The 26,960-nt window shown below is 36.4% G+C and overlaps 1 protein-coding gene across 2 annotated transcripts in view; it reads left to right on the top strand.

Annotated features, from left to right (window-relative positions):
- Positions 1 to 26,960, top strand: part of AP2B1 (adaptor-related protein complex 2, beta 1 subunit) — a 170,011-nt gene that overhangs the window by 104,653 nt on the left and 38,398 nt on the right. The window contains exons 14-17 of one of the 2 annotated variants that reach the window (XM_006890900.1): positions 13,603 to 13,644; positions 14,587 to 14,733; positions 17,501 to 17,646; positions 21,393 to 21,522. In XM_006890900.1, coding sequence (XP_006890962.1) covers positions 13,603 to 13,644; positions 14,587 to 14,733; positions 17,501 to 17,646; positions 21,393 to 21,522 — 465 coding nt within the window. The remainder of the gene's footprint in view (positions 1 to 13,602; positions 13,645 to 14,586; positions 14,734 to 17,500; positions 17,647 to 21,392; positions 21,523 to 26,960) is intronic. The other variant, XM_006890901.1, reaches the window with a different exon arrangement.

Below are 26,960 nucleotides of genomic sequence, written 5' to 3'. Positions count from 1 at the left end.
GGAGAGGGTTAAACCAGGCTACTCCTTGGAGGCAAGGATTCTGGGGCTTCGTCTGACATACTTTGGACATGTTGTAAGGAGAGACAGGTCCTTGGAGAGAGACATCATGCTTGGTAAGGTGGAGGGACAGCGCAGGAGGGGAAAGACCCTCTATGAGGTGGATTGATTCAGTGACTGGGGTAATCGGGATGGGGTGTGTCAGAGGCCATGCGATTGGCACAGGATAGAGCAGGATTTAGGGCTATTGTACATAGGGTCACTATGAGTCGCAAGCGACTCGACAGCACGTAACAACAACAACAGTTGAAACCAACTAATAGCTGACTCTCTATTGGGTTTCTGATACTATAGAATCACACAGGAGGAGTTTGCCATCTTTCTTCCTCATAGCAGCTAGTGAATTTGAACTGTCATAGAGGCATAGCTGTTAGTTAGTACTGCACCTCCCTACAGGCTACACCACTAGAACTCCTGTTTAATTTATATGGACAGAAAGAAACACTTACTCAGTGAAGCCCTGCTTTAGACTAGTGCTTCTTACACAAATGTGTGTCGGTATCTCCTGGAAATCTTTTACTATTGTTATGTGCCATCAGGTCGCCTGTGACTCCTAGCAACCCTATGTACAACAGCTCTGAACCCTGCTCAGTCCTGAGCCAACCTTTTTGTCTCTGACACACCCCCTTAACCCAGTCACTAACTCAAACCATCTCATTGAGGGTCTTTCCCTCACACTGTCTCTTCACCCTCCAAAGCATGCTGTCCCTCTCTAAGGACTGTAGGGATGCCTAGAAGTCAGCTTTTCTAACAAGTCCATGGACCATACTTTGAATAGTACGGATATAGAATTTCTTAACAACTAAACTGTTCATGAGTTTGATATTTGTACTATTAGCTTCTAATAGATCCCCCTTTCTCTTTGTTAGATACATATCACTTGAAACAGGATGCTTCTCTTCTCCAGTAAACTCTTGAGATTATTTTGTTAAACGTCTTTCTTTTACCGTCTAGGAAGAATAATGTTGCTAGTAGTGTGAAATTTGGCCTAGGTTTCCCTTTAAATTATGGTCAGGGTTAAATTTCTAGCAAGGTTAGCTCAGACTGTTGTTACTTTTATATGGTTTTAACAGTCTTACCCACAGAGGTCAGAGGAGCGTTGCTAATGAAGCGGCCGCTAACTGCTTGCTTTGAAGCTTTGGAGTCTCGGTCCTAACTTATGTGATTGCCAAAACAGAGCACACTGTTTTAGTTGATTGCATCTTATGACAACCCTCCTTTGGGTTTCTGAGACAGTAAATCTTGTTTTGTTTTTGAGACAGTAAATCTTAATGGGAGGATATGGCCTCATCTTTTTCCAGTAGAGCAGCTGGTGGGTTCAAAATGCTGTTATTTAGCAGTCCACCTTTTAACTACTATGCCTTCAGGGCTCCATGATTAGTACCACATCAAACCCTAGATCAAATCAGACTCATTGTAGTTAATGAGGCTGGAGTTAGAGCTCTGTAATTCTGTAGGAGTCACTGTCCTGACTCAGATTAATTCTGTTTAGCACCATTTGGAATTTCATTTGATTTCATGCTCAGTCCTGGCTGCAAAATTAAAATAAACTGGGTAACATTTTTTAAATGCCAGTATTTAGGCTACAACATGATAGATGGAGTAAAGCTTTAAGTTGTCGGTGATTTAATTTTACTTGAACCCATAATCAGTGCTCCAGGTAGCAGCAGTCAAGTAATCAGAAGTGTTGCTTTGGGAAATTCTGCTTTCAAGGACCTTTTTAAAGTCAGTTTAAAGACTAAGATGCACTTGTTCCAAGCCTTAATATTTTTACTAAGCATCTGAAAATTGGACAAAGAATAAGGAAAACACCAAAGAAGAATCAATGCCTTTGAATTATGGTGTTGGCAAAGATACTGAATATACCATGGACTGCCAAAAGAATAAACAAATCTGTGTTGGAGCAAGTGCAATCGGAATGCCCCTTAGAAGCAAGGATGGTGAAACTCACATACTTTGAGCATGTTGTCAAGAGGTGTAAGTAAATGTGCCCAAAAGATACCATGATGGGAAAGGTAAAGGGTCAACAAAGGAGTTGAAGGCTCCTTGTAGTGGGCTTAACGATGGTATAGATTGAGGCAAGATTCAGATCTATTTCTCTGAGTCATAGTGGATGGCGCCTAACGACAGTTCTTGCCTAAACATTTAAACACACTTCTCTGACTTTTACTTTTGGATTTTATCTTCCAGCTCAGTATTTTTTCATTGTGCTTTTTCTGCTAGATGATCTAGCTTAGAAATTGGCCAGAAGTTGGCTTTGAGTAATTTAAATTGAGTTGCTCCAGCCCAGGATCTGTCTTTACTTTTGATCACATTCTAAGATTAGAGACTACAAATTGAGAACATCCTGTTTTTCAGATTATTTACTCATTTTCTGTTCCTCTTCTGAAAAAAATTAATTCGTTGATAATGTCATTCTTTTCTTTATGTTTCCTGATGATCCTTCATTAGATCTTAGTCTACCTTCTTTCCTCATGTCATTTGTGAAATTTTGAGATTTTGTGAGTTGGGACTTCTGTTGTTGTTATGTCAGAACTGACTCATAGTGGACCCTCCAGAGGGTTTTCGGAGGCTATTAAAATCACATGGGAAGAAAGATCCCATCTTTCTCCCAAAGAACAAACAGCTGGTGGACTTGATCTGCCTACCTTTGATTTGGCAGTACAATGCCTTACCACTTAGCTCCCAGAGCTCCCTTGACTTTTAGAACTCTGGAGACAAGGATTTTGAAACTCCCTCTCACATACTTTGGGCATGTTTCCAGGAGGGACCAGTCCTTAGAGAAGGGCATCGTGCTTGAAACGGTGGAGATGAAATGGACACAGTGAGGTAAAAGGGGCAGGTATGTTAGAAATAGTGAGATTGTCTCAGGATAGGACAGGGTTCAGAGCTGTTGTGCATAGGCTTGCTGTGAATCACAGGCGACTTCACGGCACATAACAAAAACAACAATCATGTTCAAATATCAATTTATTATTAATTATTATCATTATTATTAGTTATAATACATTTGAAGACTCCAGCCTTCTTCGTTCAATAATAGTGATTCTTAAACCAAGTGAAGGTAAGATAGGAAGTGAATATTGTTGTACTATAAAGCAAATACACACATATACTAGTCCTCCAAAGTGATTCGTATATTACGGGCTTTGTTGCTTTTTTGAAGCAGAAATCTTTAAAAATTTTAAGGCTGAGCTTCAGATTTTTAAAATTAAAAATGAATTTCAGATTTTTGATGAAAGTTCTCCTCATCATAGACAGGACTTATATTTAAATGGATTTCTCACATATTTGGTTGCCAGTCTAGGGCTATTTCCAGGCTGGGAAGATGAGAGGAAGGGCCGGATTCTGCAAAGGTGTGTTTTCTGGTTTGGGGTTGAGATTAGGGTGTGACTCTGGCTCACAATAGGATGTGAGTTGATTGGATTTGGCCTTGCCTTTAAACAGATTTTTGGGCCCTCGGGCCTGATTTTTGTGAAATCTCCCAAATATTATAGGCTTAGAAGCAGGAGTAACATCAACTTCCAAAAAAAGCTTGCCTCAGGGAAACTCTGTGAACTTGGAGAAAAAAAATGCAAGTTTTACATTCAAGAACAGCAGTAACATGCTCATCCTTATTTTTTACATTTCCTTCAGTATTTCTCTTTTGCTTGTTTCCTACAAAGTTTCCACTTTTTCTTATCATAAATATTATTGTTTCCTTGATGTGGATTAAAATAAAATAGCATAATTTACAAGTCTGATATGTTCTTTCTTTAGAACATAATAGTATGCTATGACGTTTTACATTTATAAAAGTATAAAATTCTTTGGATTTACTTTTTATTTTAGTAGTAGCCATATGTGGGCTTTTTCTTACATGTCTCATGTTTAATTATAATAAACTACTACTTCACAAAAAAACAAAAATATTTACTTGTTATAGATGGTGTGTAACTTTTCTCCTCGTGTAAAACCTTCTGGGTTGTTTGTGGTTTGGTTGTTTTGTTTTTTGTTGTTTGGTTTTTGGTTTTTTGGGGTTTTTTTGTATAGTGTTTGAGGTGACCTGATACCATGTGCGTAACTCTTGTATACACGTTGTTGACATAGGCCATATTCTCCTGACCCTGACATCTGTTAAGGATTGCTAAAGGAATGAATGTAGAATATTTGTTGCCTTTATTTTTTGGCTGTCAGCAGAGGCCATAACTAAATTATAGCCTCCAAGCTACTGCACATTATTCTATTTAGATAAGTGCTGCTATTATGCATCTGAAATGGAAAGGATGCATTATTTAGAGTGCCCTTTCTCTGCTGAAGAAGTGTTTCATGTTAAGAGAAATGTGCTCTTTTGTGTCCCATTTGAGTGAAATAGAGGAGAAACTGCCTTTTCTTGATTCTAATGTATGTTTTTAAAAAAAGTTTCTACTCTATTTCTTAGAGATTTATTCCTTTCAGATACTTAAAACTGCAAACAAGTTTAGTAATAACTTTTCTAAGTCCATCATACACATCGATTTTACATCTTTATTCTTCATTTGGAAAAGCTTTCCGGTCATTTTAAGAACTTAGTTTCAGAGTAAATAGTGTTAGAGAAAACTTTGGAAGTTGTACACTTTTCCTCTGTAAACTCTTGATGTGACTGTCTGCTTCCTTAACACCTAGGATGCCCTGGGGAGCGTCCCTGGCCTGTGGGATCACTATGTAGTTGAATATATTTATAGTTGGGTGCCAGTCCCTATGTTAGAACTTTTCTAATTTCTAAACTTCAGGACAGCCATTCAAAGTAGTTAATGTTGAACTCTATTTTCTAGAAAACTGAAGGTTGCATAACTAGTAAGTCACAGATTTGGAATTTGAACCCAAAACTACTTATTCAATAAAATGATAGGTCAAAATAGTATTCCAAAGAAATATTGTTGCTGAAAGTCCTGTTTATATATTTCCTAGGACATTCATTCATTCAGTAAATATTAAGGTTTCTACATTAGGCAGGCTTTACACTGGAAATAAAATTGTGAAAAAAGCAATCCTAAGCTTGTATTGTATTGAGGAACAAATGAGAAACAAACCTTTACTAGGTAGTAAAGACTATGAATGAAAATAAGGCTAGATACAGAGCATTTGCTCTGCACTTTTACTATATTCAACACTGATTTTTTTTTTTATCTTAACATAAAAGACCTAGTAGTCACTCTGAGGAATGGAACATTCTGTGTCCCATATGATGAAGAAATCTGCTACAGTCCCCCTACATTCTACTGATAGAAGCATTTTTTGCCCCTCAAGATAAAGAGTCTTCTCACTGATGATTTTGCGTGACCTTAATCCATTTATGCTTTTCCACTTCAAGGCTATTCACAGTCATCAATTTTTGTAATAGCTTTGTATGACTGCAGATACTTTTTACCAACTTAGTATAATTTTTTTGATAGTTAGATAATAGATAAAAGATATTGGATAAAAGCTGATCTCAATTGTTGAAAGAACTTTTCATTTTGGAAATAAAGTGTGCCTTTTAAAATAAAACCTAATGAGGAAAAATACAGATTGATGTTTTTATAGGATTTTACTTTAAATTATACTATGATAGATTTATTACACGTTATTTCCGTCATTATGTTTTGACACCTGAACATCAGAGCAATAGCTTACCAGTAGGTAATCTGTATGAACGGGAACATGCCTTAGGCTCTCTTCAGTTGAATGAGTTCTGGAAAGGAGCAAATAAAATTCTAGTCATCATATCTTACTTTATGTTGTAAACATGTAATTAATAAATATGTCCTCTAATTAACCCAGACAACTCAGTTTTAGGTGTGGTGGTTTATACTTTGAATTGGCCATATTGGTCGTTGTTTTAGTTTGTGGAAGTTTCCTGGCTACCCATTGCTCATCACAGTTGATACTCTTCTTGGAGTTAGATAGACTTGACAAAGCTTGATTTGTTGGCTTCTTTTCTTGTTTCCTTTTATAGCATTTTTTTCCTCTGGTATCTGTAGCTAGTTTACTTGGCTCCACAGTCAACACTCTTGGCACCAGTAGCTAGGAAATTAAAAGATGTATTGCCATGGCAAAGTCTGCTGTTAGGGACCTCTCCAAAGTACTGAAGAGCAATGGTGTCTCTCTGGAGACTAAGGTGCATCTGATATAGGCCATGGTCTTTGCTATCACTTGTTATGCATCAGAGAGTTGGACAATGACTAGGGAGGATAGAAGGAGAATTGATGCCTTTGAGCTGTGGTGCTGGAGAAGAGTATTGAGGGACTGCTAGGAAAACAAACAGATTCATCCTGGAAAGGGTTAAACCAGGCAGCTCCTTGGAGGCAAAGATCTGAGGCTCCATCTAACATACTTTGGACATGTTGTAAGGAGGGACCAGTCCTTGCAGAGGAACATGATGCTTGGTAGGGTTGAGGTACAGTGCAGGAAGGGAAAGCCCTGTATGAGGTGGACTGATTCAGTGACTGGAATAATCGGGATGGGAATGTCAGGGACTGTGCGATTGGCACAGGACAGAGCAGAGTTTAGGGCTGTTGTACATAAGGTCGCTATGAGTCACAAGCGACTCAACAGCACATAACAACAACAACATCTGTAGCTAAACCAAAGCTAAATGCAGATTGCCTTGTCAGAACTCTTGAGTTATACTGGTTCTGCTGCAGAACTATAAACATGCTGAAATTTCAGGAAATTGCACCTTTTTAAAAAATTAATTTTAATGAAAGTTTACAGAGACTTAGGGTTTCCAGTCATTCATTGTTGCACTTTTCTCCCTGCCCACCCCTTCCGCCCTTCACTCTTCTCCTTGAAAAGAAAAACTCTCCGTGTTATGCAGTCCCTCCTCCCAAGTCCACTCCACTGTGTAGCCTTCATTCTGGACTCCTGTCATGACAATAATACCCAATTATATACCCCTTTTAAACAGTTCTCTTTCTCATCTGTTTCAATACAATATACATCATTCCTCCCCTCCTTCTCTGTCTTCCCTCAACCCCGATGTCAGTCCCACTTTAGAATAGTGGCCTATGTAATATTTGTCTTTTTGTGACTGAGATATTTCACTCAGCATGATGTCCTCAAGAGTCATCCATTTTGCATACTATTTCATGAGTTCCTTGTTTTTCAATGCAGCGTAGCATTCCATTGTGTGAATATACCACAGTTTCTCTTTCCATTCATTTGTTAATGGGCACTTTGGGATGTTTCCAGCTCTTTGCTGTTACGAACAAAGCCTCAATATACACGGGTGTGCATATATCAGCTTGGGTGGCAGTTATGGTTTCTTTAGGGTAAATTCCCAGTAGTAGAATTGTTGGGTCAAATGGTATTTCTATTTGCAACTTTTTGAGAAAGTGCCATACAGCCTTCCATAGTGGTTGCACCATTTTACACTACCACTAACGGTGAATAGGGTTCCAGTTTCTCCACAACCTCACCAGCATTTGATGTTTACTTGTTCTGTTAAATTGTGCTAGTTTTAGTGGGGTAAGATGAGATCTCATAGATGTTTTGATTTGCATCTCTCTTAGAGCTAGGGATTTTGAACATTTCTTCATGTGTTTGTTTGCCATCTGAATGTCTTCTTTGATGAAGTGTCTGTTTATATCCTGTGCCCATTTTTCCATTGGGTTATTTACCTTTATCTAGTGGTGGTTCTTGAGTATTTTATAAATTCTATATATAAGTCCCTTGTCTGACATGTTATTACCAAATATTTTTCCCCAGTCTGTGCCTTTCCTTTTTTACCCTGTTGGAGAAGTTTTTGGATATGTATAGGGATTGAATTCTTAGAAGGTCCCATTCATCTATTTTATCCTCTCTTGGTTGTAGATTTTCCAGGATGCTTGGAAGATTGTTTATGTTGTAGATTAGGGCTTAACAGAATTCTTCCAAGCTTTTCTTTTTTTTCTTTTTGGTCTGTACCATCAAATCAGATCTGACTGGTACAGGAGGAGATTGCCCCTCCTTGATTTGAACCACATACCTCTGGGATTGCAGTGCAGTTTCTTGCCACTAGGCCACCAGAGGTCTCTCAAGCTTTTCTTTAATAATGTTTTTAGTCCTTGGTCCATAATCCACTTTGAATTGGTTTTTGTGTATGGAATGAGGTGTGGATCTTGCTTTTCTGCAGATGGTTTTCCAATTTTGCCAGAGCCATTTGTAAAAAGGCTGTCATTTCCCCACTTAACTGATTTTATCTCCTTGTCAAAAATCAGTTGGCCATAGGTAGATGGGCTGATTTCTGGATTCTCAATTCTATTCCATTGATCTATGTGTCTGTCATTATTATCAGTACAACGCTGTCTTGACCACCATGACAGTGTAGTAGGATTTGAAATCAGGAAGTGAGATGCCTCCTACCTTGTTTCTCTTTTTAAGGAGTGCTTTGCTTATTCTGGGCCTCTTTCCATTCCAAATGAAACTGGCAATTGCCTTTTTCATCTCAATGAAAAGTGGAATTGATACTCGTATTGGGATTATATTGAACATGTAAATTATCTTTGGTAATATGTCATTTTCACAATACTGAGTCTTCCTATCCATGACCAAGGGATATTCTTCCACCTCTCCAGGTCTCTTTTTGTTTCTTCTAGTAATGTTTTGTAATTTTCTTTGAATAAATTCTTTGTGCTTCTGGTTATGTTTACCCCTAAGTATTTAATCTTGTGATTAGCTATTATGAAAGGTATTGTTTTTCTCAGCTCCAATTCTGTATTCTCTTTGTCACTGTAGAGAAATTCCATTGATTTTTGTGTGTTGATCTTGTATCCTGCCACTTCGCTGAATTGGTCAACTAACGTCCAGTAGTTTTCTTGCTGAGTCTTTAGGGTTTTCTAAGTATACTATCTGCGTAGAGAGATAACTTTACCTCCTCTTTGCCAATTTGGATATCTCTTATTTCTTTCTCTTGCCTTATTGCTATCACTTAGACTTCCAATAAAATATTGAATAGGAGAGGTGATAGTGGGCATCCTTGCCTAGTTCCTGTTCTCAAGGGGAATGCCTTTAATCTTTCTCTATTAAGAACAATGTTGGCTCTCACGTTTGCATATATACTTTTTACTATGTAGAAAAAATTCCCCTCTAATCCTATTGAGTGTTTTAATCAGGAAAGGGTGTTGGATTTTGTCAAAGGCCTTTTCTGCATCAATTGATAGGATCATGTGGTTCTTTTCTTTGTTACTGTGATTAATTACATTGATTGTTTTTCTTATGTTGAACCAGTACTTTTTTAAAAAGAAATAACATTTTTATCCAACTACCGAATTAACAGTACAGTGATACATTACTGTGTAGTTCAACATGAATGGAATGCCAGTCAGCACTACTTCATGAATAAGTGGTGAAGTGACCATTCTTTGGCAATACCTAAATGTTTTATTCTCAATGCTGTTTAATGACTGTGACTAAGATGATTTAGGTTGGAAACTGAAAGAGAATTTGAACTAAAATATGCAAAGGGAATCATTGTTTTTGCTGCGTCAGCTATTCATCTTCAGGAAAATCCTTCTCATTTTTTAGCATTTGAAGTATTTTTTTCTAAAATTGAAACTTTTGACATTATTTCCTTCATGAAGAAAATGGCAGCCTCAATAAAGCGATCCTACCATCAGTGAAAAGTGAACAGATCAAAAACAAATAAGAAATCTAGGACCTAGACACTTAAAATTAGAATTAAAGCCATGTCCATACATCATCTTTCATGCTGAAATTTTGCAAGTCTAGTTTGATTACTTTGGGCTTGTTATCAGAAGAGGCAGTCTTTGTTATTAGGAGGGGCAGTCCTTGGAAAGAGACACCATACTGGGACAGGTAGAGAGAGGATTAGTGAAGGAGAGGGAGAACCTCACCAAGATGGATTGATAGTAACTACAACAATGGGCGTGAGCATAACTGAGATCGTGATGATGGGACAGGACAGAGCTATTTGCTTATTTGCTGTTCATAAGGCTTCTAGTCAACTTGTTGACACCTGACAGCAACAGTTTGATTTTTGCATTGTATCTCATAAAACTGGGCTTAGAGTAATTCCAAACAAATGGATCTTACCTGACTCTAGAGAATACCAGGAACGGAAATAAAATGTTAATGACTTGTTCATACTGACATGTAACAACTATTTTCCTGTGTATGTGTTCAGCTTTTTAGCTTTAGTCTCTTGAATAATTTCTGCTTTGCCTTGCTTGTCACTATAAATAGCAAAGGCCACTCACAAGATAATTGGCTCCCAATTTTGTAACATTTCTCTTACAACTCTTGCTTATTACTGTGAAAATCCCCCTCTCAGCAGAGTTTTAGTCAAGAGGAAAGGATGTTAAAGAAAAGTCTAGATAGAAAATACGTGTTGAAATTGTGCTTTCTCGTCACTCTCTGAGCATTTTTTGTGCATCTGTCTCTTTCTGGCTATGTGTCTTTTATGTCTTTAGTATCCTTTGTGTCCTGCCCCTGTAAGATCAGCATCCTTGATTTAAGCTGAGTTGTATCTGATACACTGAAAATAAATATCAGGATTGATTTTCAGTTTCTTCCATAGATTTGAATAAAATTGACAAGTAGCATGAGGGAGAGAGTACATTCAGATCATTCTAACTAAGATAATATTCACATAATACTCAAAAAGAATGAAATCTGAGAAGATAAGGATTGTCTTTTCTTAGTGCTTTTTATTGAATTTAGCATATTAGATAAAACTGTTGTTTCCCTTCCCATCTATATATTTTTTTTTTATTGCCATTGAGTGTCGACCAGATTCATAAAGAATTCCATCTCTTTCAGGCTTGAATTGAAAAGGGAGGAGGAGCTGGCCCATCAAGAAAGTAATAAAAATATATCAAAACATCTACACATATAAAATATTTTGCAGCATTCTTCTATGGCTTTGTGTTTAACTTTTCCTTCTCTTCCTTAAAAGGGCTTTTCTTCCTGTTGAGTTTCTAGCTTTTTCATTCAGGAGTGCTCCGGTGGTTTAATACATAGAGACCTTATCCAAAAGGCCATGCCTTTCTGGCAATTTTAATCTACCAAGGGCTCCAAGAGAAAAAAATGGCCAGTCTTCTCTGATGTGGTTTCCAGCCTTCAGAAACCCACCAAAGGATCAACTGTGAGTCGATTCTGACTCAGCAGCAATCTTTTTTTTTTCACACCTCAAAGCAATTTCCAAACTGATGAATCTTATCTGACTGCAAATAATAACTTTCTCTGGGACATGATTTCCAGTGTTATTTTAGTCACTTGGAAGAACATTTTAAAATCTTGATTCTCAGGGTATACACCTGATAATCATTAAATTAGTTTCTGGGGTTAAAACTCTGGCATCTGTGTTTTTCTAAAGCTTTTCTTAGGTGTTTGGTTAATTTTTTTATCTAACGTTGAAAATCTTGGATTGGAACATTATTTAAATAGTTCTGAGTGCTCCTAGAAAGTTGTACTCTTAGTTTAAGAAACCTCCATATTTATTTATTTAGGAAAAATGTTAAGCCTTCCACTTTTAGCCTGACTTTGCATGCTACAGCTTTTAAAAAAAGTTTCTGTGCTCTAGTCTAACTAGACTACTCATTCTTCCTAGTCATGTTTCTTACTACCTTTGTTGATGCTATTTGAGAAATTCCTGCCCCCTAGTTTTACTTTTTATGTCACATTCTCAACACTCTTTTCTTGGAACTTTCCTTCACTATCCTTTGACCAGAAGGAGGCTCTTCCCCTCAGAATGTCTCTTTTATTTCCCTTTAATACGTTCGGTATGGTTTTGCTTTCACATTTTATTTCTCTAGCCAGTTTGTAAAATGTGGGTCCTAGTTGTGTGTATATATATATTCTTCTTATTGCCTACAGTACAGTAAACTATATAATGTTTGAATAAAATAAATTCCATGCTTTTCAGATGTTTTGCTGAAAATATGTGTTATTTTTGCACAGGGATGTGTGAGACCTTTTCAATTTGGTTTCACACTTGTCAGGCTATTAAAATTCTTATTTAAGGTTGTGATTCCCATCTTATTCAGTTATAGTCTTCAAGAACTAGATTGTGGACATGTTGGCTCTTTATGGTTTGAAGTACTCTGTAGTTTAATGCAAGAACAAGTTAATACCAATTAGGGCACCTTTGCTCTTGTTATTTTCTGACATTGTAGAATTAGATTTTTTTTTTTAATTGTACATCTCACATGTTTTTTAAATAGATTTTTCTCTTTTAATTTTTGGCAGTTTTTATATACTGTTTGTCCTTTAAGATCACAAATAAATCCTCTTTCCCAGATCTACCACTAAATGACAATCTAGAAACCAGTGTTGTATGTAGAGTAGACTAGGCATTTGGTGATTTAAAGAGAACTAGGAAGGAAGCAAAGGTGTAACAGTAGCCTTCTCCCTCCCCCCAAAAGTTCCATTTTCTTTTTAAATAGGGCACTTGGTTGTAAATAATGTGTGTTTTGCGTTTATTGCATGGCAGCTATTTTCAGCCTCTATTATTCTCAGTGCCTTTGTTGTAGAAGACAAATTTTACCATGAATTATGGCAGAGGCCTGAGGAGGGGGGAACAAGAGTAAGACCATGTGAAGTTATATTTCCTGTCAACCAGCTAATTAATTTATTCTAATACTTTCATCCTTTTGAATTACTTACTTTGAATAAATCACAATATTCCACCTAAGTGCTCATGAAGAGATTTGCAGCATTTTGTACTTCCTCCTTTTCCCCCAGGGAGAATATCTTTCTGTCCCAGCTATTTCATTTCTTAAGAAAGTTCTGAACTCTAAGAAAATATTTTTGGACCACCTGTAATTTTTAAAGCTTGAAATTATAGCTTAGTGCTGTTTTGCTCACTAATGTCTCAGTGGGACAGTAGTTGAAAGCCCATTTTTGTTTTATTTCTTTTTTCCCCAAGTCCCTTAGATTTTCTTTTAGTTAGTTAGTTAGGTATTTATTTATTTAGTTCTTTATTTATTTATTTTAATGAAACTTTACAGAGACTTAGGATTTCCAGTCATTCATTGTTTCACTTTTCTCCCTGCCCACTCCTCCCCAAATCACTCTTCTCCTTGAAAAGAAAAAGTCTTTCATTATTATGCAGTCCCTCCCCTCAAGTTCACTCAACTATACAGTCTTCACTCTGGACTCCTGTAATGACAATAATACCCAATCATATATCCCTTTTAAACAGATCTCTCCTTCATCTCTTTCAGTGCAATATACATTTTAAAAAAGGTAAAATATATTTAATACACATTATTACTTGGATATACAACTTTTTGAAATATGCGAATTATTTAAATCCTGCATGAGTTTGTGCTGACAAGTTTCAGTGTAAAGATTGGGTCTGAAACATCCCTGAGATGTCCCAGCTCCATTCTCTTTCCAGGTGCTTTTCTCGGAATTTCCATACACTTCATTGCCACCACTTGACACCCCCTCCCCCAGGGTGTATTTTTTTAGGCTTTAGGAGATGAGTTAAATAGCATGTATTTCCAGCAACTGGTAGAGCAATTTACAGATTCTGTGTGGGCATCCACTACTTAGCTAAATGAACTCTACCTCTTTCTCCTCTCTCTCCTTTCTCTCTTTCAGCTTGGCAGTGACCTTGGCGGGGGCATTGGAGGAAGTCCGGCAGTAAGTGCCATCCATTTTTTTCACCATGGGAAGTGCTACCTCCTGTTTGATGCCTTTCCTATACTCATATTCTCAGACCGGCCATTACTGCTGTCTAGCACTATACTCCAAAAATCTCTCTAGCCATATATGAAGAGTAGAGAGTAGTGGATAGGGTTACTTGGAATTTTTGCCACATTTGATCTAGGGACATCTTTAGGAATTGGTATTCTGGTGTCTACAGAGTCTTTGTGTTCCTGGCATTAAAGAGCTAAAGGAAATGGAACTTCATGTCTTGACTGGAGAATTACCTTATTTCCTGGTGTCATCTAGAAGTAAGTTGAGAGTGTTAGATGGATTTGGTGTTAGGCTGTCCTCATGAATGGGTGAGTTTTGGGAGGTTTTGAATATACATCTCCTCCAGGAGAGCTTCCTACTACTTATTTATGCTTGAATTGAGGACATAAGGTGTGACTGGACACAAGTGGAAATGGTATTGCTGCCTAAGGTGGATACTTCTCCCTCTTACTGTAGGAAAAAATGTTTCCCTTTATTAAGCTACCTGTAGGCCTTTTGCACAGAATCATGGAAGCTAAAATTGGAAACAAACAGACAAACTCTTGAACTACTTACTGTGTTGCTGTACCCTGCTGTTACTCATCTTTTGATAGGGCTTCCTACTATAGTGTATATATCTGTATAAAGAGTAAAAGAGTAAAGCCCTTTTATTAATGATGAAAAAAGAATTGTGATGGTTAAAAAGACAAAGAGTGTATATCAGTTCAACTCCTAAGCAAACCAAACCCACTGACATAGTTGATTTTGACTCTAGCAACTTTATACTGCTCTAAATAATATCATGTTTCTCATTGATTTATGAATACTACTGACATTTGAAGCAGCATTTAAAGGACTGTTAATCTGTTTTTCTTGATCTGCCCACCCCCTTTTTGTTTTCTGCAGGTTGGGCAGTCTTTCATCCCATCATCAGTGCCTGCAACCTTTGCTCCTTCACCTACGCCTGCTGTGGTTAGCAGTGGTCTGAATGACCTTTTTGAATTCTCCACAGGAATAGGCATGGCACCTGGTGGATATGTGGCACCTAAGGCTGTAAGTAAAAAGGCAGTTTAGTAACCCTTTCTTGAAGGTCTAGATTCAGATAACTTGAACTAAGAACTTTAGTATTATTTCCTTTGTTAATAAAGCCAAGCTTTGTCTCTCATGGAGAATTTAAGAAAAAAAGAAATGGTGACTTCAAATTTAGCAATAGAAAGCATTATTAACATCCTGAATAATAATTTTCATTAGTTGGTTTTAAATTAATTTTTAATTTTGTTTCAGTTTGTCAACACTGGTGGGTTGTTGTTGTTATGTGCTGTTGAGTCTCTTGCCACTCATAGCGACCCTATGTACAACAGCCCTAAATTCTGCTTTGTCCTGTGCCAATCTCATTATCTCCGACACACTCATCCTGATTACCGCAGTCACCGAATCAATCCACCTACTGGAGCACCTTACCCTCCTGCGCTGTCCCTCCACCCTACCAAGCATGATGTCCTTCTCCAAGGACCAGTCTCTCTTTGCAACATGAACCAAGTATGTCAGACAAAGTCTCAGAATCCTTGCCTCCAAGGAGCAGCCTGGTTTAACCCTCTCCAGGATGAATCTGTTTGTTTTCTTAGCAGTCTATGGTACCCTCAACACACTTCTCCAACACCACAGCTCAAAGGCATCAATTCTCCTTCTATCCTCCCTAGTCATTGTCCAACTCTCTGACACATAACAAGTGATTGCAAAGACCATGGCTTGTATCAGACGCACCTTAGTCTTCAGAGAGACACCATTACTCTTGAGTGCTTTAGAGAGGTCCCTAACAGCAGACTTTCCCATCGTAATACGTCTTTTAATTTCCTGGCTGCTGGTGCCAAGAGTGTTGACTGTGGAGCCAAGCAAACTAAAGCTGTGAAAAATCTCAATCTCTTCATCCATCCTGATGCTGCCAATTGGTCCCGTGGTGAGAATCTTTGTCTTCTTGACATTGAGCCTCAGTCCATACTGAAGGCTGCAGTCCTTGACCATCTGGTGGATTAGTATAGTGAAATCCTGGGAGACACAGTAGACTACCAGGGAAGGAAAATCATTTATTTAAAAGATAATATTTTCCTTCTCATTACTCCTTACCCTTTCTCCCCTAGGTATTATATATGTGGATTATGGGTTCTGATATGCCACTTACTAAAAATAAGTTTGGTTTTCAATAATTATATTGTACTTTTTAGAATTCTGATTTAAGTTTGTCATTGTAGGGGTCTCAGTCTTACTCATTGTTACTCAGACTGAAATTCAGAGGGAGAAATTATTTTCTGTAAATGAAACTCATTTAAAGACTTGGGAATAGTGCTCCCTGTATTTTCCTCTATGCTAAACTTTGTACAGGCTGGCTTTCCTAAGGATGATATACATTGTTACTTTATAAATTCTCTACCTGCTCATCTAATTTTTTGTGGGAGATCCAGTTCCCAATATGTAAACCATCTGTTGTCCATTTCAAGAGTTACAGTTTTAGGGAGCTCTGGTGACCTAGTGGCATGATGCTGCACTGCAGTCCTAGAGGCATGTGGTTCAAATCCACCAGATGCTCCACTGGAGAAGGAGGGCCAATCTCCTACTGTGCCAGTCACAGCAAAAAAGAAAGAGAAGAGTCATATCTATGCATATACAGTGTATTGCCATATTGTTGGGAGAGGCTTTTCCTTAGAAAAGGACATTGTATTTGGACAAGTAGAGAGTCCATGAAGAAGACCCTCAGTGAGATGGATTGGTACAGTATCTGTGGCAATGGTCTCAAATGTGTTGAGGATGATAAGAATGGCACAGGACAAGACAGAGTTCAAATTTATTGTCCATAGAGTCACTGTGAGTCATACTTCATGCAATAACACTTAATAACAACAGTGGCCTAAAATACCAAAAAACACTCAGAACCAACTCCTCTCTAACCTTTCACTGAGTTTTTGAAGGGTATAAATCACATGAGAGGAAATTTCCCATCTTTCTTCTGTGAGCCACAGTGTTCCAAACCACCAGAGAGGTGCCACTTTTGGGTGAGCAACACATCTCCCTGCAGACTACACCTCCAGAGCTCACTGGTGCATAGAGTAACTAAGAATATGATTCAAACTAAGTGATGGTTCTTCGGCACAGCTCAGTTTACTAGGTTGTATATTATCCTTGAAGTTCTTCGACAAGGAAAAGGCTGCCAAATGTCTTAGTTAAATGGAGCTCCTTTTCCACCATGTCTTCCAATGCACTGAGTATTATAAAGTCCATGAGGGCTTTATAATTATCTAATATATTTTTACTAACATGAAAGTACATAAATGACAAAGTTAAATAGAAACAGAAGAAAATGAAATCTGACAAAAATTACAGAAAGAAAAAAAATTCAGAAAATAATACTCCTTGGAATTTCCTATTCTTCATTCACCAGAATTTATATGTATATAAATTCCATATTTCCTCCCATATATATGTAAATTCCAGTGAGTGTGATGTGGTTTTCTCTTAATAGTTTTATATAGGGTAATATATGTGGGTGTTTTCTATAATACTCAAGAATTGTAAAATGGTTAAATAATACAGAAGAAACCACAGTTGCCTATAAATTTTTTTCTTTCTGGTTTTTAAATAATTGAAAATGATCTGAATATTTTAAAAATTTCATCCAGAGCCTTTTGCATTTGACTTGGTATTTATAGTAAACACCAACATAATTGCCTAAGGAAAGAAAAAAATTAATTTTGTCATTTTTATTAAAACATAATAATTATGAGATGAAATTTCTGTTGATTCCATTGAGCTTTATGCTGTGTTTCAGGTCTGGCTTCCTGCAGTAAAGGCTAAAGGCTTGGAAATTTCAGGAACATTCACACACCGCCAAGGGCACATCTATATGGAAATGAACTTCACCAACAAAGCTCTGCAGCACATGACAGATTTTGCCATACAATTTAACAAGAATAGGTAAGAAATCTGAGTGGCATTTTAATCCTGAGACTATAATATGCCTTGTATGTACAAAGAGAATATTTGATCAAACTATGAGTAAAAATGTTGATGTTGACAGATCCTGCATATAGACTGAACCCTGGCTGTATTGCATGTTATTTGTTTGAAATGTAGGGCCTTGGAAATTTTGTCAGGAAAATCATATGGAATAAGATCTGGAGTTTAAATATTTACTTGCTTTATTTAAAGAATTCTAGAACTGCAGTATTTTTAATTTATTTTTATTATAATATGAGTGAAAGTTTTTACAAACTATATCAGTTTTCACTCAATCATTCATATACGTTTTATCATTTTAATTGTAACACCCACAAGATCATCACATTTCTCCCACTTTCACCCTGTAATTATCATACCCATTAATCTTTCTTTACTACATCTTTCTGTCATCGGGGCTTTATTAGGGCAGATGCAGCTTTCCTGACCCTATATGGTTGCTTATTCCAAGGAGTAAGTTCCTACCCCATGCTACTGGTCAGTCTATAGGCCTGTCCGTTATTTGACTGAAAAGTGAAACTATAGGGGTGTGTTTTGTTCCAGGTTCTAAGGGTGACTAAAGATCATGCTTTTAGGGATTCAACTAGTCTGAAATAAGCTGACTTTTTTTATGCTTTTGAGTTTTGTTCCACATTTCTTTATTCTATCCAGGACCTTCTAACTGTGATTCCTTTTGGAATGGGCAGTGGTAGTATTCTAGTTCTCTGATCTCAGAGTCAGAAAAGTTGAGGTTTCATTAATCCGTCTTTGCTTTTCCTTGTTCTAAACAGGAAGAAGCAAATATTTGGACTTTAGATGGCTACTGGAAAACTTTTTAGACTTTACTGCTATTCTCAAAAGTATAATGAAGAGCATTTTTGTTGTCATTGCTGATATGTTATACCAAGTGATCTTCATGTCCCCAAGACTACATGGTCCAAAGGCCCCAGAACCAGCAACTTATTTCCCAGAGGGTGTTTGGTTATGATTAAGGAACAAAATCCTTGTCTACTTGAAGCTCTCACTTTCATGAGAAAAGTTAATGTACTTTGGTGTCAGAAATGTGGAAGATAGTGAATATAAACGTTACTTGAATAATCACATACAGACTAGCAGTACTTTTAGCAATGAATTCTCAATTTTATTTTTTTAAAATTTATTATTATTAATTTTAATGAAAATTTACAGAGACTTTGGATTTCCGTTCATTCGTTATTGCACTTTTCTCCCTTCCCCCACCTCCACCCCAGTACACTCTTCTCTTTGAAAAGTAAAATTATTTCATTGTTTTACAATCCCTCCCCCCAGTCCACTCCACTATGAGGCTTTGTTCTGGACTCCTGTCATGACAATAATACCTAACCATGTATCCCTTTTAACACATTGCCGCACACTTTTAAATTTACAACCGGTCTTAGAAACACATTTGCCATCATTTGCGGCAATGTGTTAACGTTTCCCCCCCATCTGTTTCAGTGCAGTATACATTATTGAACTCATCTTTCTCAGTCTTCCCCCAACCCTGATCTCAGTCCGGTTTTACAACAGTGGCACCATGCAGTATTTGTTCTTTTGTGACTGAGATACTTCACTCAGCATAATGTCCTCCAGGGTCACCCACTTTGAACAATATTGCATGAGTTCCTTGTTTTTCAATGCAGCGTAGTATTCAATTGTGTGAATATACCAGAGCTGCTCTATCCATTTGGTTGTTGATGGGCACTTAGGTTGTTTCCAACTCCTTGCTATTGTGAACAAAGCCATGATAAACATGGGTGTGCATCAAATTCCCAATCTTAATGAAAAGAGAATGAAGAAGCGAAATGTCAGTGTCTTCCAATTCTAAACCACCAGTGGTCTTTATTAAATGTTGTAGCTTAGGTGTTTGGCTACTAAAATTTAATGGCAAGTTCATTTGCTTGTAAATGCAAGATACTCAAACTTGATTCTAACAAAACAGTAATTGGACTCTTAAAACAGATTTAATAAAATTTGTCAGTGATATTTGTATCACTGGCTGTCTGATTTTAGTAATTTAGAATTTAGTAATTTTATACCCTAGATTTCATAGGTTGACAAACTAGGTATTATTTTAGTGTTTTGAAAGGCTTTTTTTTTTCTGCCAAGACCCATGTATTTTCAGCTGCTTTTGAAAAGCTAGTAGTGTTAAAAGCCAGACCTGTTGTAATAAAAGAAATCTACACAGACTACATTCATCTCTATCTTTACATTCCCTTTCCCTCTTTCTTTTCTATCAGTAGTTCTGATACTTAGAATTATGTTGTTGCTCTGTTAATTATATTTATTCCTTTATAAAATACCTTTAATCTCTTTTTTTTTATAGACAGTGTTTTGGTTTCTTAGTGTAACTTTGATTACTTCCTTAAATCCCAACATCCATAGAACTCTTCCTTAACTCTTTATTCTTAAATATACATACACTTCTACTTGATTTGTTGATTTAGACCCCTAGCAATGATGGATTAGATAGAGAGCTTATTCTGCTTTCCTCCCGCTTGCCCCTTTTTCTTTCTTCTTTTTATAAATTGTGTCAACAAAATCAAGGATTGATACAGTGACTACACGGTTGGCCTTGAGCAAGGCAGAAAGCATGGTGACACAGGTTTGCACATGGTTCAGATCTGTTTTCCATAGGATTGCTATGAGTTGTAGTCCAGTTTACATCACCTCACAACAACAGACAACTACTGGCAATCATTTCTTGGTGGTTCTGAAGTCTCAATTTCTGGACTTGCTGGATAAGGTTCTGATCTGGTGTTCATAGAGTTGATCACTTGTTCTTAGGGTCACTACGAGTTGACTCCATGACAGCACCTATCAACTGCTGAGATACAAGCCACAAAATCTTTGGTCAGATTTATGCTTTACTGTTTTTAAGTATTGTTAGCTAGAAAAATGTCTATCATATTTTTTATTTATAGGATAACTTTATAGGTGATTGTTGTTGTTAGGTACCATCAAGTTGAGCACAGTTTATAGTTGTCCGTATGAACAACATACCTGGAGCCTGCTCTATCCTGTGCCATCCTCATATCTGATACACTTGAGCCCATTCCTGAAGTCACAGTAGGTTTTCCTCTTCTTTGCTGACCCTCCTCCTTTCCAAGACTGATGTCACTTTCCAAGGAGTAGCCTGACCTAGCTACATATCTAAAATGTAAAAGATATCTTTGCCTCCAAGGAGCACACTGGCTGTACTTTATCCAATATATATCTGTTCTTTTAGCAGTCCGTGAGATAGTCACTATTCTTCTCCAAGCACCACAACTCAAAGGCAGCAATTCTTTTTCTGTCATCCTTATCGTCCAGCTCTCTGATTCTTAGAGGATGGAAAATCTTAAATCCTTTTTTTCTCCCAGGAATGATCTGAGGATAGGTTTATTTTAAAAAGCTGCTCTTTAAATACATCCCTACAGTGACACTATAAACAGAAGAAATTTAACAAATCATAGGATGAACAAAACAGTTCTACATGATGCGGGTTTCTCCTTCCTCAGATTCATTTATTAGAAAAAGAATTGGTTAAAATGTAACCAAACCAGCAAGTTATACTCTAACACCTTCATTCCTGTGATTCCTTCATTTAATTGTATTAAAAATTATGTTTCTTTCAAGTGTAATAAAGAAGTATTGAAACCCAAAGATGTAACCTAATTTTCCCCCATGAATAACCTCTGTGATACCTTTTTTTCCCCCTCTCCTAGCTTTGGTGTCATCCCCAGTACTCCTCTGGCAATCCATACACCACTAATGTCAAACCAGAGCATTGATGTCTCCCTGCCGCTCAACACCTTAGGCCCAGTCATGAAGATGGAACCTCTCAATAACCTGCAGGTTAGAATTCTACTCCACTTGGGTTATGAAAGTTGATAATCATACCTATTTTTGTTTCCCTTACATATAAAAACAAAAACTCTCTCTTTCCTAGATTTTGTCATGGTATATAGGACTTACAAAGAGCTCTTTATAGAGAAGTTTGGTTTTACTTTCAAGGAAAACAAATTATATAGTCCTAAATTGGCACAGAAAATTATTCTTTTACTTGAACACTTGGAAACGTTTTTATTAGAATCTTATTTATAGACATTTTTTAATAAGGCTTTTATAAGAAATTTGAGTGTTAAGAATGTAAGATTAAATTCTAATTGATAATCATGTAGAGTTAGTCATTGAGTACATGACCATAAATCATTAACACTATTTGGAGTTAAATGTTTTCTGTTGCAGTGCACTTACTATCAATACCCATAGGTTTGGTCTTCCTGACTCGTAACAGTCCTGTTATTTTTATTCTTAAGTATCGTCAGGCCAAACCAACTCATAGCTGACCTCCAGCGTGTTTCAAAGGCTTTTAATCGCACAGGAGGAGATTACCCATCTTTCTCAGATGGAACAGCTTGTAGATTCAAACCATATCCCTTTGGGTTGGCAATATAACTCCTTACTACTAAACCATCAGATCATGTAGAACAAAATGAAACTGCTCATAGGCTTTTTAAGACTCTCAATTCTTAGTGAAACAAATTGCTCAAGCCACCAATATTTTGGTTAGCAGCTGAATATGTTAATGACTCTGCATCTAGTTCTTTTTGAAAATGTTGATTTTTTTAATTATTTTTTATTTTATTCGTTTTAATGAACATTTACAGAGATTTTGGGTTTTCATTCATTCATTTAAAAAAACTGCCTAGAATACTGCTTTAGTTTCTTCTCTGTCTTTCCCCCCAAACTATTTTGAATTTCTCCTTGAAATAAAAGCCTTTCTGCCAACATAAAGGCAATAGTAAGCTGAGAAGCTAAACCTATCATAGCATTGAAGGAATATTAATATAGTTTATCTGAAAGTGACAACATAAGATTAGGCTTTTGCTGCTCTCAAGTTTAGGAGCGACAACCTTGGGCCAGTGTGAGATGAAGAATAACTGAGACTCTGAAAGGACAACCACCTCAATGAAAGGGGAGCTAGAGAAACATTTCCACCATTCTAGACAAGTGACAACAAAGTGTCTTTCAGACCTGGCTTCTGAATGTCTGTTGGGAATTCCAAGCTCCAGTGAACATGTAGTCCATACATGATACATAGTCCAAATTTATTCTGAGGTACCTGGCAAATGTAAATGCAAAGTAGTCCTTCAGAAACAGTTTAGAATTTATGGCTATCAGTATGTCATGTGAAAAGAATAATTCTAAGTGAATTCACAGTTGAACAATAGCAACAAAAATAAATGTGATAAATAAGTATTGTGAAGGACAGTCAGAAGACAAATAGCCTAGAGGAGGATTGATATCTGACTTCTCAAAGATTATAGAGCTAGAGATTATAGAACCGTCTGAATGAAACTCTAAGATATGTTTTAACGATTAAAGAAAACTATCAACTTCCAGTCAAAACATATGGGATCCTACTATCCAGTACTTTAGAAATATTGCTGGGAGATACTCATACTGATAGAAATCAACAGAATTAAAGTTAGAATTAAAACTGGATTTTCTACAGTAGTTTAAATATCATTACACCAGACCTGTTTTCCAATTCACTAACCACCTTTGTGCCACAGTACTTGACTGCCTCTTTTTCAAGGGATGAGGGGTTGAGGGGATGTAAGGACTTTGAGTATAGATGAGTGAGTCACAATATAACTTGGCTCAGACTAGAAGAATAAAGATCACTAACTACACAGATGGAATTGGCTTTTACTATGATGAAAGTAATGTGTTAAGGAGCTTTTTTTTCAGCCCAGAATCCTGAAGTAACCAGATCTACATCTGCTTGTTTTTCATTGGAATCTAACCTCCTGTTGGCCCACAGAGCCCCAGGCCTAATATGTGAGAATAGTCAGCATGTGTGCAAGAATGCTTTACTTCAAAAATAGGAGAGGAAAATTGGGTCACAGAAACTAGGGCAAATTTTATATTAAAATAAAAAGAAGCAATAAACAATGAATGTCAGTTTGTTTTCTTAATCATTCAGCAAAATGAGAACCAGTATAGGAACCCCTCTAAATGGTACCTTAGTATAAATCTGTCATCCTCCCTTGAAAGTATTGATATGTTAAATAGGTAATAGCAAATTTTAGTTTTTACAAAACTAGACATTATTAAAAAGCAGGCTTAAGAACATCTATAGTCAATTACTGATTTTTAAAGTATATCCCATAATTGTGGCTGTTCTTTTAATTAATTGACATTTTGTAATGGAGAAGATAAGCAAAAAAGAGAAAAACATGATAAACTTTTTCCCCATGTGAACATTTTTATTTAATACCTTCTGAAGAAGTTAAAACTACTGGCTAGGTCAAGGAAAGTGAGTTATTCCCATTCTTTCCTTGACCTCATATGAGTATGAGTAAGAGTCAAAACTTGACTGCAAAAATCTAAACCATGGAGATCCAGAATTATTTGGCATTTAAATACTGGCATTATTTACATGTTTATATTCAAGAGTTCACATAGGCAAAATCAATAATTTCCTAAAATCTAGAAAGAAAAACATTAGAGTGCTGTGAAAATGGAAAATTTTTAATATAGTGTGAATTTTTAGCTAATTTTATAGCAATATGTAAAAGAAACCCAACAACTAAAAATATTATATAATGCTTCAAAATCTTTTCACTAAACTACTTGTTATCTTATAGTTAGTTAAAAAGACTCTGTTATCTCCAAAAATTTAATGTAAATTGTGCCACAGCGACAGGAATGAACTACTTTAAAAGGACTTGGCACCTAAAATTATTCTACTATGTTATGTTCTTGTAAAAGCCTAGAAATATGACCCAAAGTAAAGATAAATTTTCCCTGCTAGGAACATCTCTTGATTTTATGTATATCATTGATTCTATTCCTAAAGAAGAAAATTTATTCATTCTTTTTAAATAAAACAAAAACCTTAACAAATGTCTAAATTAATTTTCTCTGACTCTGATGTGCTTATTTTTGTATTTCATCTCTGTCAGTTGCTTGGAAATGTTTTCCCAGTATAATTTTTTAAACTTTACACCTGGCAAGTTACTGCTTTTACAATTCAGTATACAACAAGGAGGCAATGTAGTTTATACATAGATATCTATCTCCAGGGTGATAGTCTTTGCTTAGTTGCTAGAGTTTTTCATATTCTATGGCTTCCTTTATCATGGGGCTGTAAACTAATTTTTAATTATTTTTTTTATTCATTATACATTTTCTCCCCAAGCCCACCCTGCAATGAAAGCACCCCTTGTTGCAGATTGTTCTGATACATATAATGTATAATCATATATTCCTTTAGGACAGTTCTTTCCTTCATTGCCCAACTCCCCATGTGTGTCCTGTTTTATAACAGCAATGTTATGCAGTATTTGTCTTTTTGTGACTGAGATCTTTCTCTTAGCATAATGTCTTCAAGGCTCCCCCATGTTGTGTAATGTTTTACTGTTTCATTGTTTTTCAGTACTCCATTGTATTCCATTAAGTGGATGTAGCATAGTTTTTCTATCCATTCATTTGTTAATGGACACTTGGATTGCTTCCATCCCTTTGCTCTTGTGAATAATGCACCAATAAACATGGGTGTGCATGCATCTGTTTGAGTTGTGGGTCTGGTTTCTTTAGGGTATATTCCCAGTAGTAGAATTGCTGGATCAAATAGTGTTTCTAACTTTTTGAGAAAGCGGCAGACCTCCTTCCATAGTGGTAGTACCATTTTACATTCCCACCAGCAGTGAATATGAGTTTAGTCTCTCCACAGCCTTGCCAGCATTTGTTGTTTGCTGTAAACTAATTTTTTTTAAATGCTACACCTTAATAGCACTATTTTAAAATTGTAAGTTTTCATCTTTGTCAAAATTATAAAAGCAAAATTTAGAGTCAGCCAGCTCTACAACTTGTTTTCAGGTCTAGTGTGACTCATAGCAACCCTGTGAACGAGATCTGAGCCCTGTCCTATTCTGTGCCTTCTTTATTATCTCTGATACACTTGAACCCATTGTGTCAGTCCATCTGATTGAGGGTCGTCTTCTCTTTCTTCTGCCCTCCACCTTTCCAAGCATGATATATTTTCCCAATGAAAAGCCTTTCCTAACAACATACCCAAAGTATATGAGATGAAGCGTTTACTATCTTTGCTTTCTAGGAGCACTCTGACTGTACTTTCTCCAAATCATATCTGTTTGGTCTTTTGGCATTCCGTGGGATATTCAGTTCTCTTCTCCAGCACCATAGCTCAAAGACATCAGTTCTTTTTTTTCTTTTATACATCTTGAATTTCTACCTAAAATAGAAACCATCTAAAGTTGATCAGCAGGAGAGTAGTAAGCTCAGGCACTAAAGCTATAGCAATACTGAAGGAATATTAGTACAGTTCATCTAATAATTACAACATAAGCTCTACAACTAGTTAAGAAACAACTCAGTCGCAAACCATCTCTTTCCTAATATGAATCTCTCTTTCTCTTTCCTTAAAACCACACTTTTTGCCTCTGTCAATTGACTTTTTTTTTTTAAACCTTCTTTTCTGTCTAAATAAATAAATGCTGGTATTGCTGCTTCTTAATTTTTACATTTAGGCATTCCTCTGCATGTTCTCACTCTGCATATATATTTCCCATTCTTCAGCTTTCCTGATAGGAACATGTTGGAATTTGCTTAAATTATCTTCAGTGCTTACATGAGTTGATGATACATGCTCTTCAGAATGAATTGTATTGTGATCTATAATTACTTTCCCTTAAAACTTTTTGTAAATAAAGTTAATACTTTTCTCTCTTAATTTATTGAATTTTCTGTATTTTTTTGTATACCCTCTCACTAATGCAATTGCAAATTCCATCAGTTTACAAAATTGAGATTGGAGGCTTTTTAGATACTTGATTAGTTTCATGTTCTTGAAGTCCCTTCTGGAATCTTTGACCTACTCTGATCTGGATTGCCTTCTCTGCATAACTAGAACATGGTTGTCATCTTTAAACCTCTCATTAACCTGGGATTCATTCCTTTTTATCTCTTTTTGCTGGATCACCTACTATGTCTTCTTTTTCTTGGTTTACTCCTTCCTTTTGATGAAACATATTTTCCATTAGCTGCCTCAAAATAGGTAGGCAGAAAATAACCTTTGAAACTTCAGCACTTAAAATGTCTACTTTTATTCTACAGTTATTTAATGGTTTGTGTAAGTAATTGTTAGAAATAATTTTCTTCAACTTCATGTTTCCTTTTTTATTGATCTTTCCCTTTTTTGTTTTCTCTTATTGGAACTCTAAAGTATATTGTCTCCCTTAAAAAGTGTAGCCACAATACTG

This window comes from Elephantulus edwardii, unplaced genomic scaffold (genome assembly GCF_000299155.1).
Source record: "Elephantulus edwardii isolate Elephantulus edwardi_28Jun2011 unplaced genomic scaffold, EleEdw1.0 scaffold00094, whole genome shotgun sequence".
NCBI lineage: Eukaryota > Metazoa > Chordata > Mammalia > Macroscelidea > Macroscelididae > Elephantulus > Elephantulus edwardii.
Note: the sequence above shows the minus strand (reverse complement) of the source record. Positions and strands in the feature narration are given on the sequence as shown.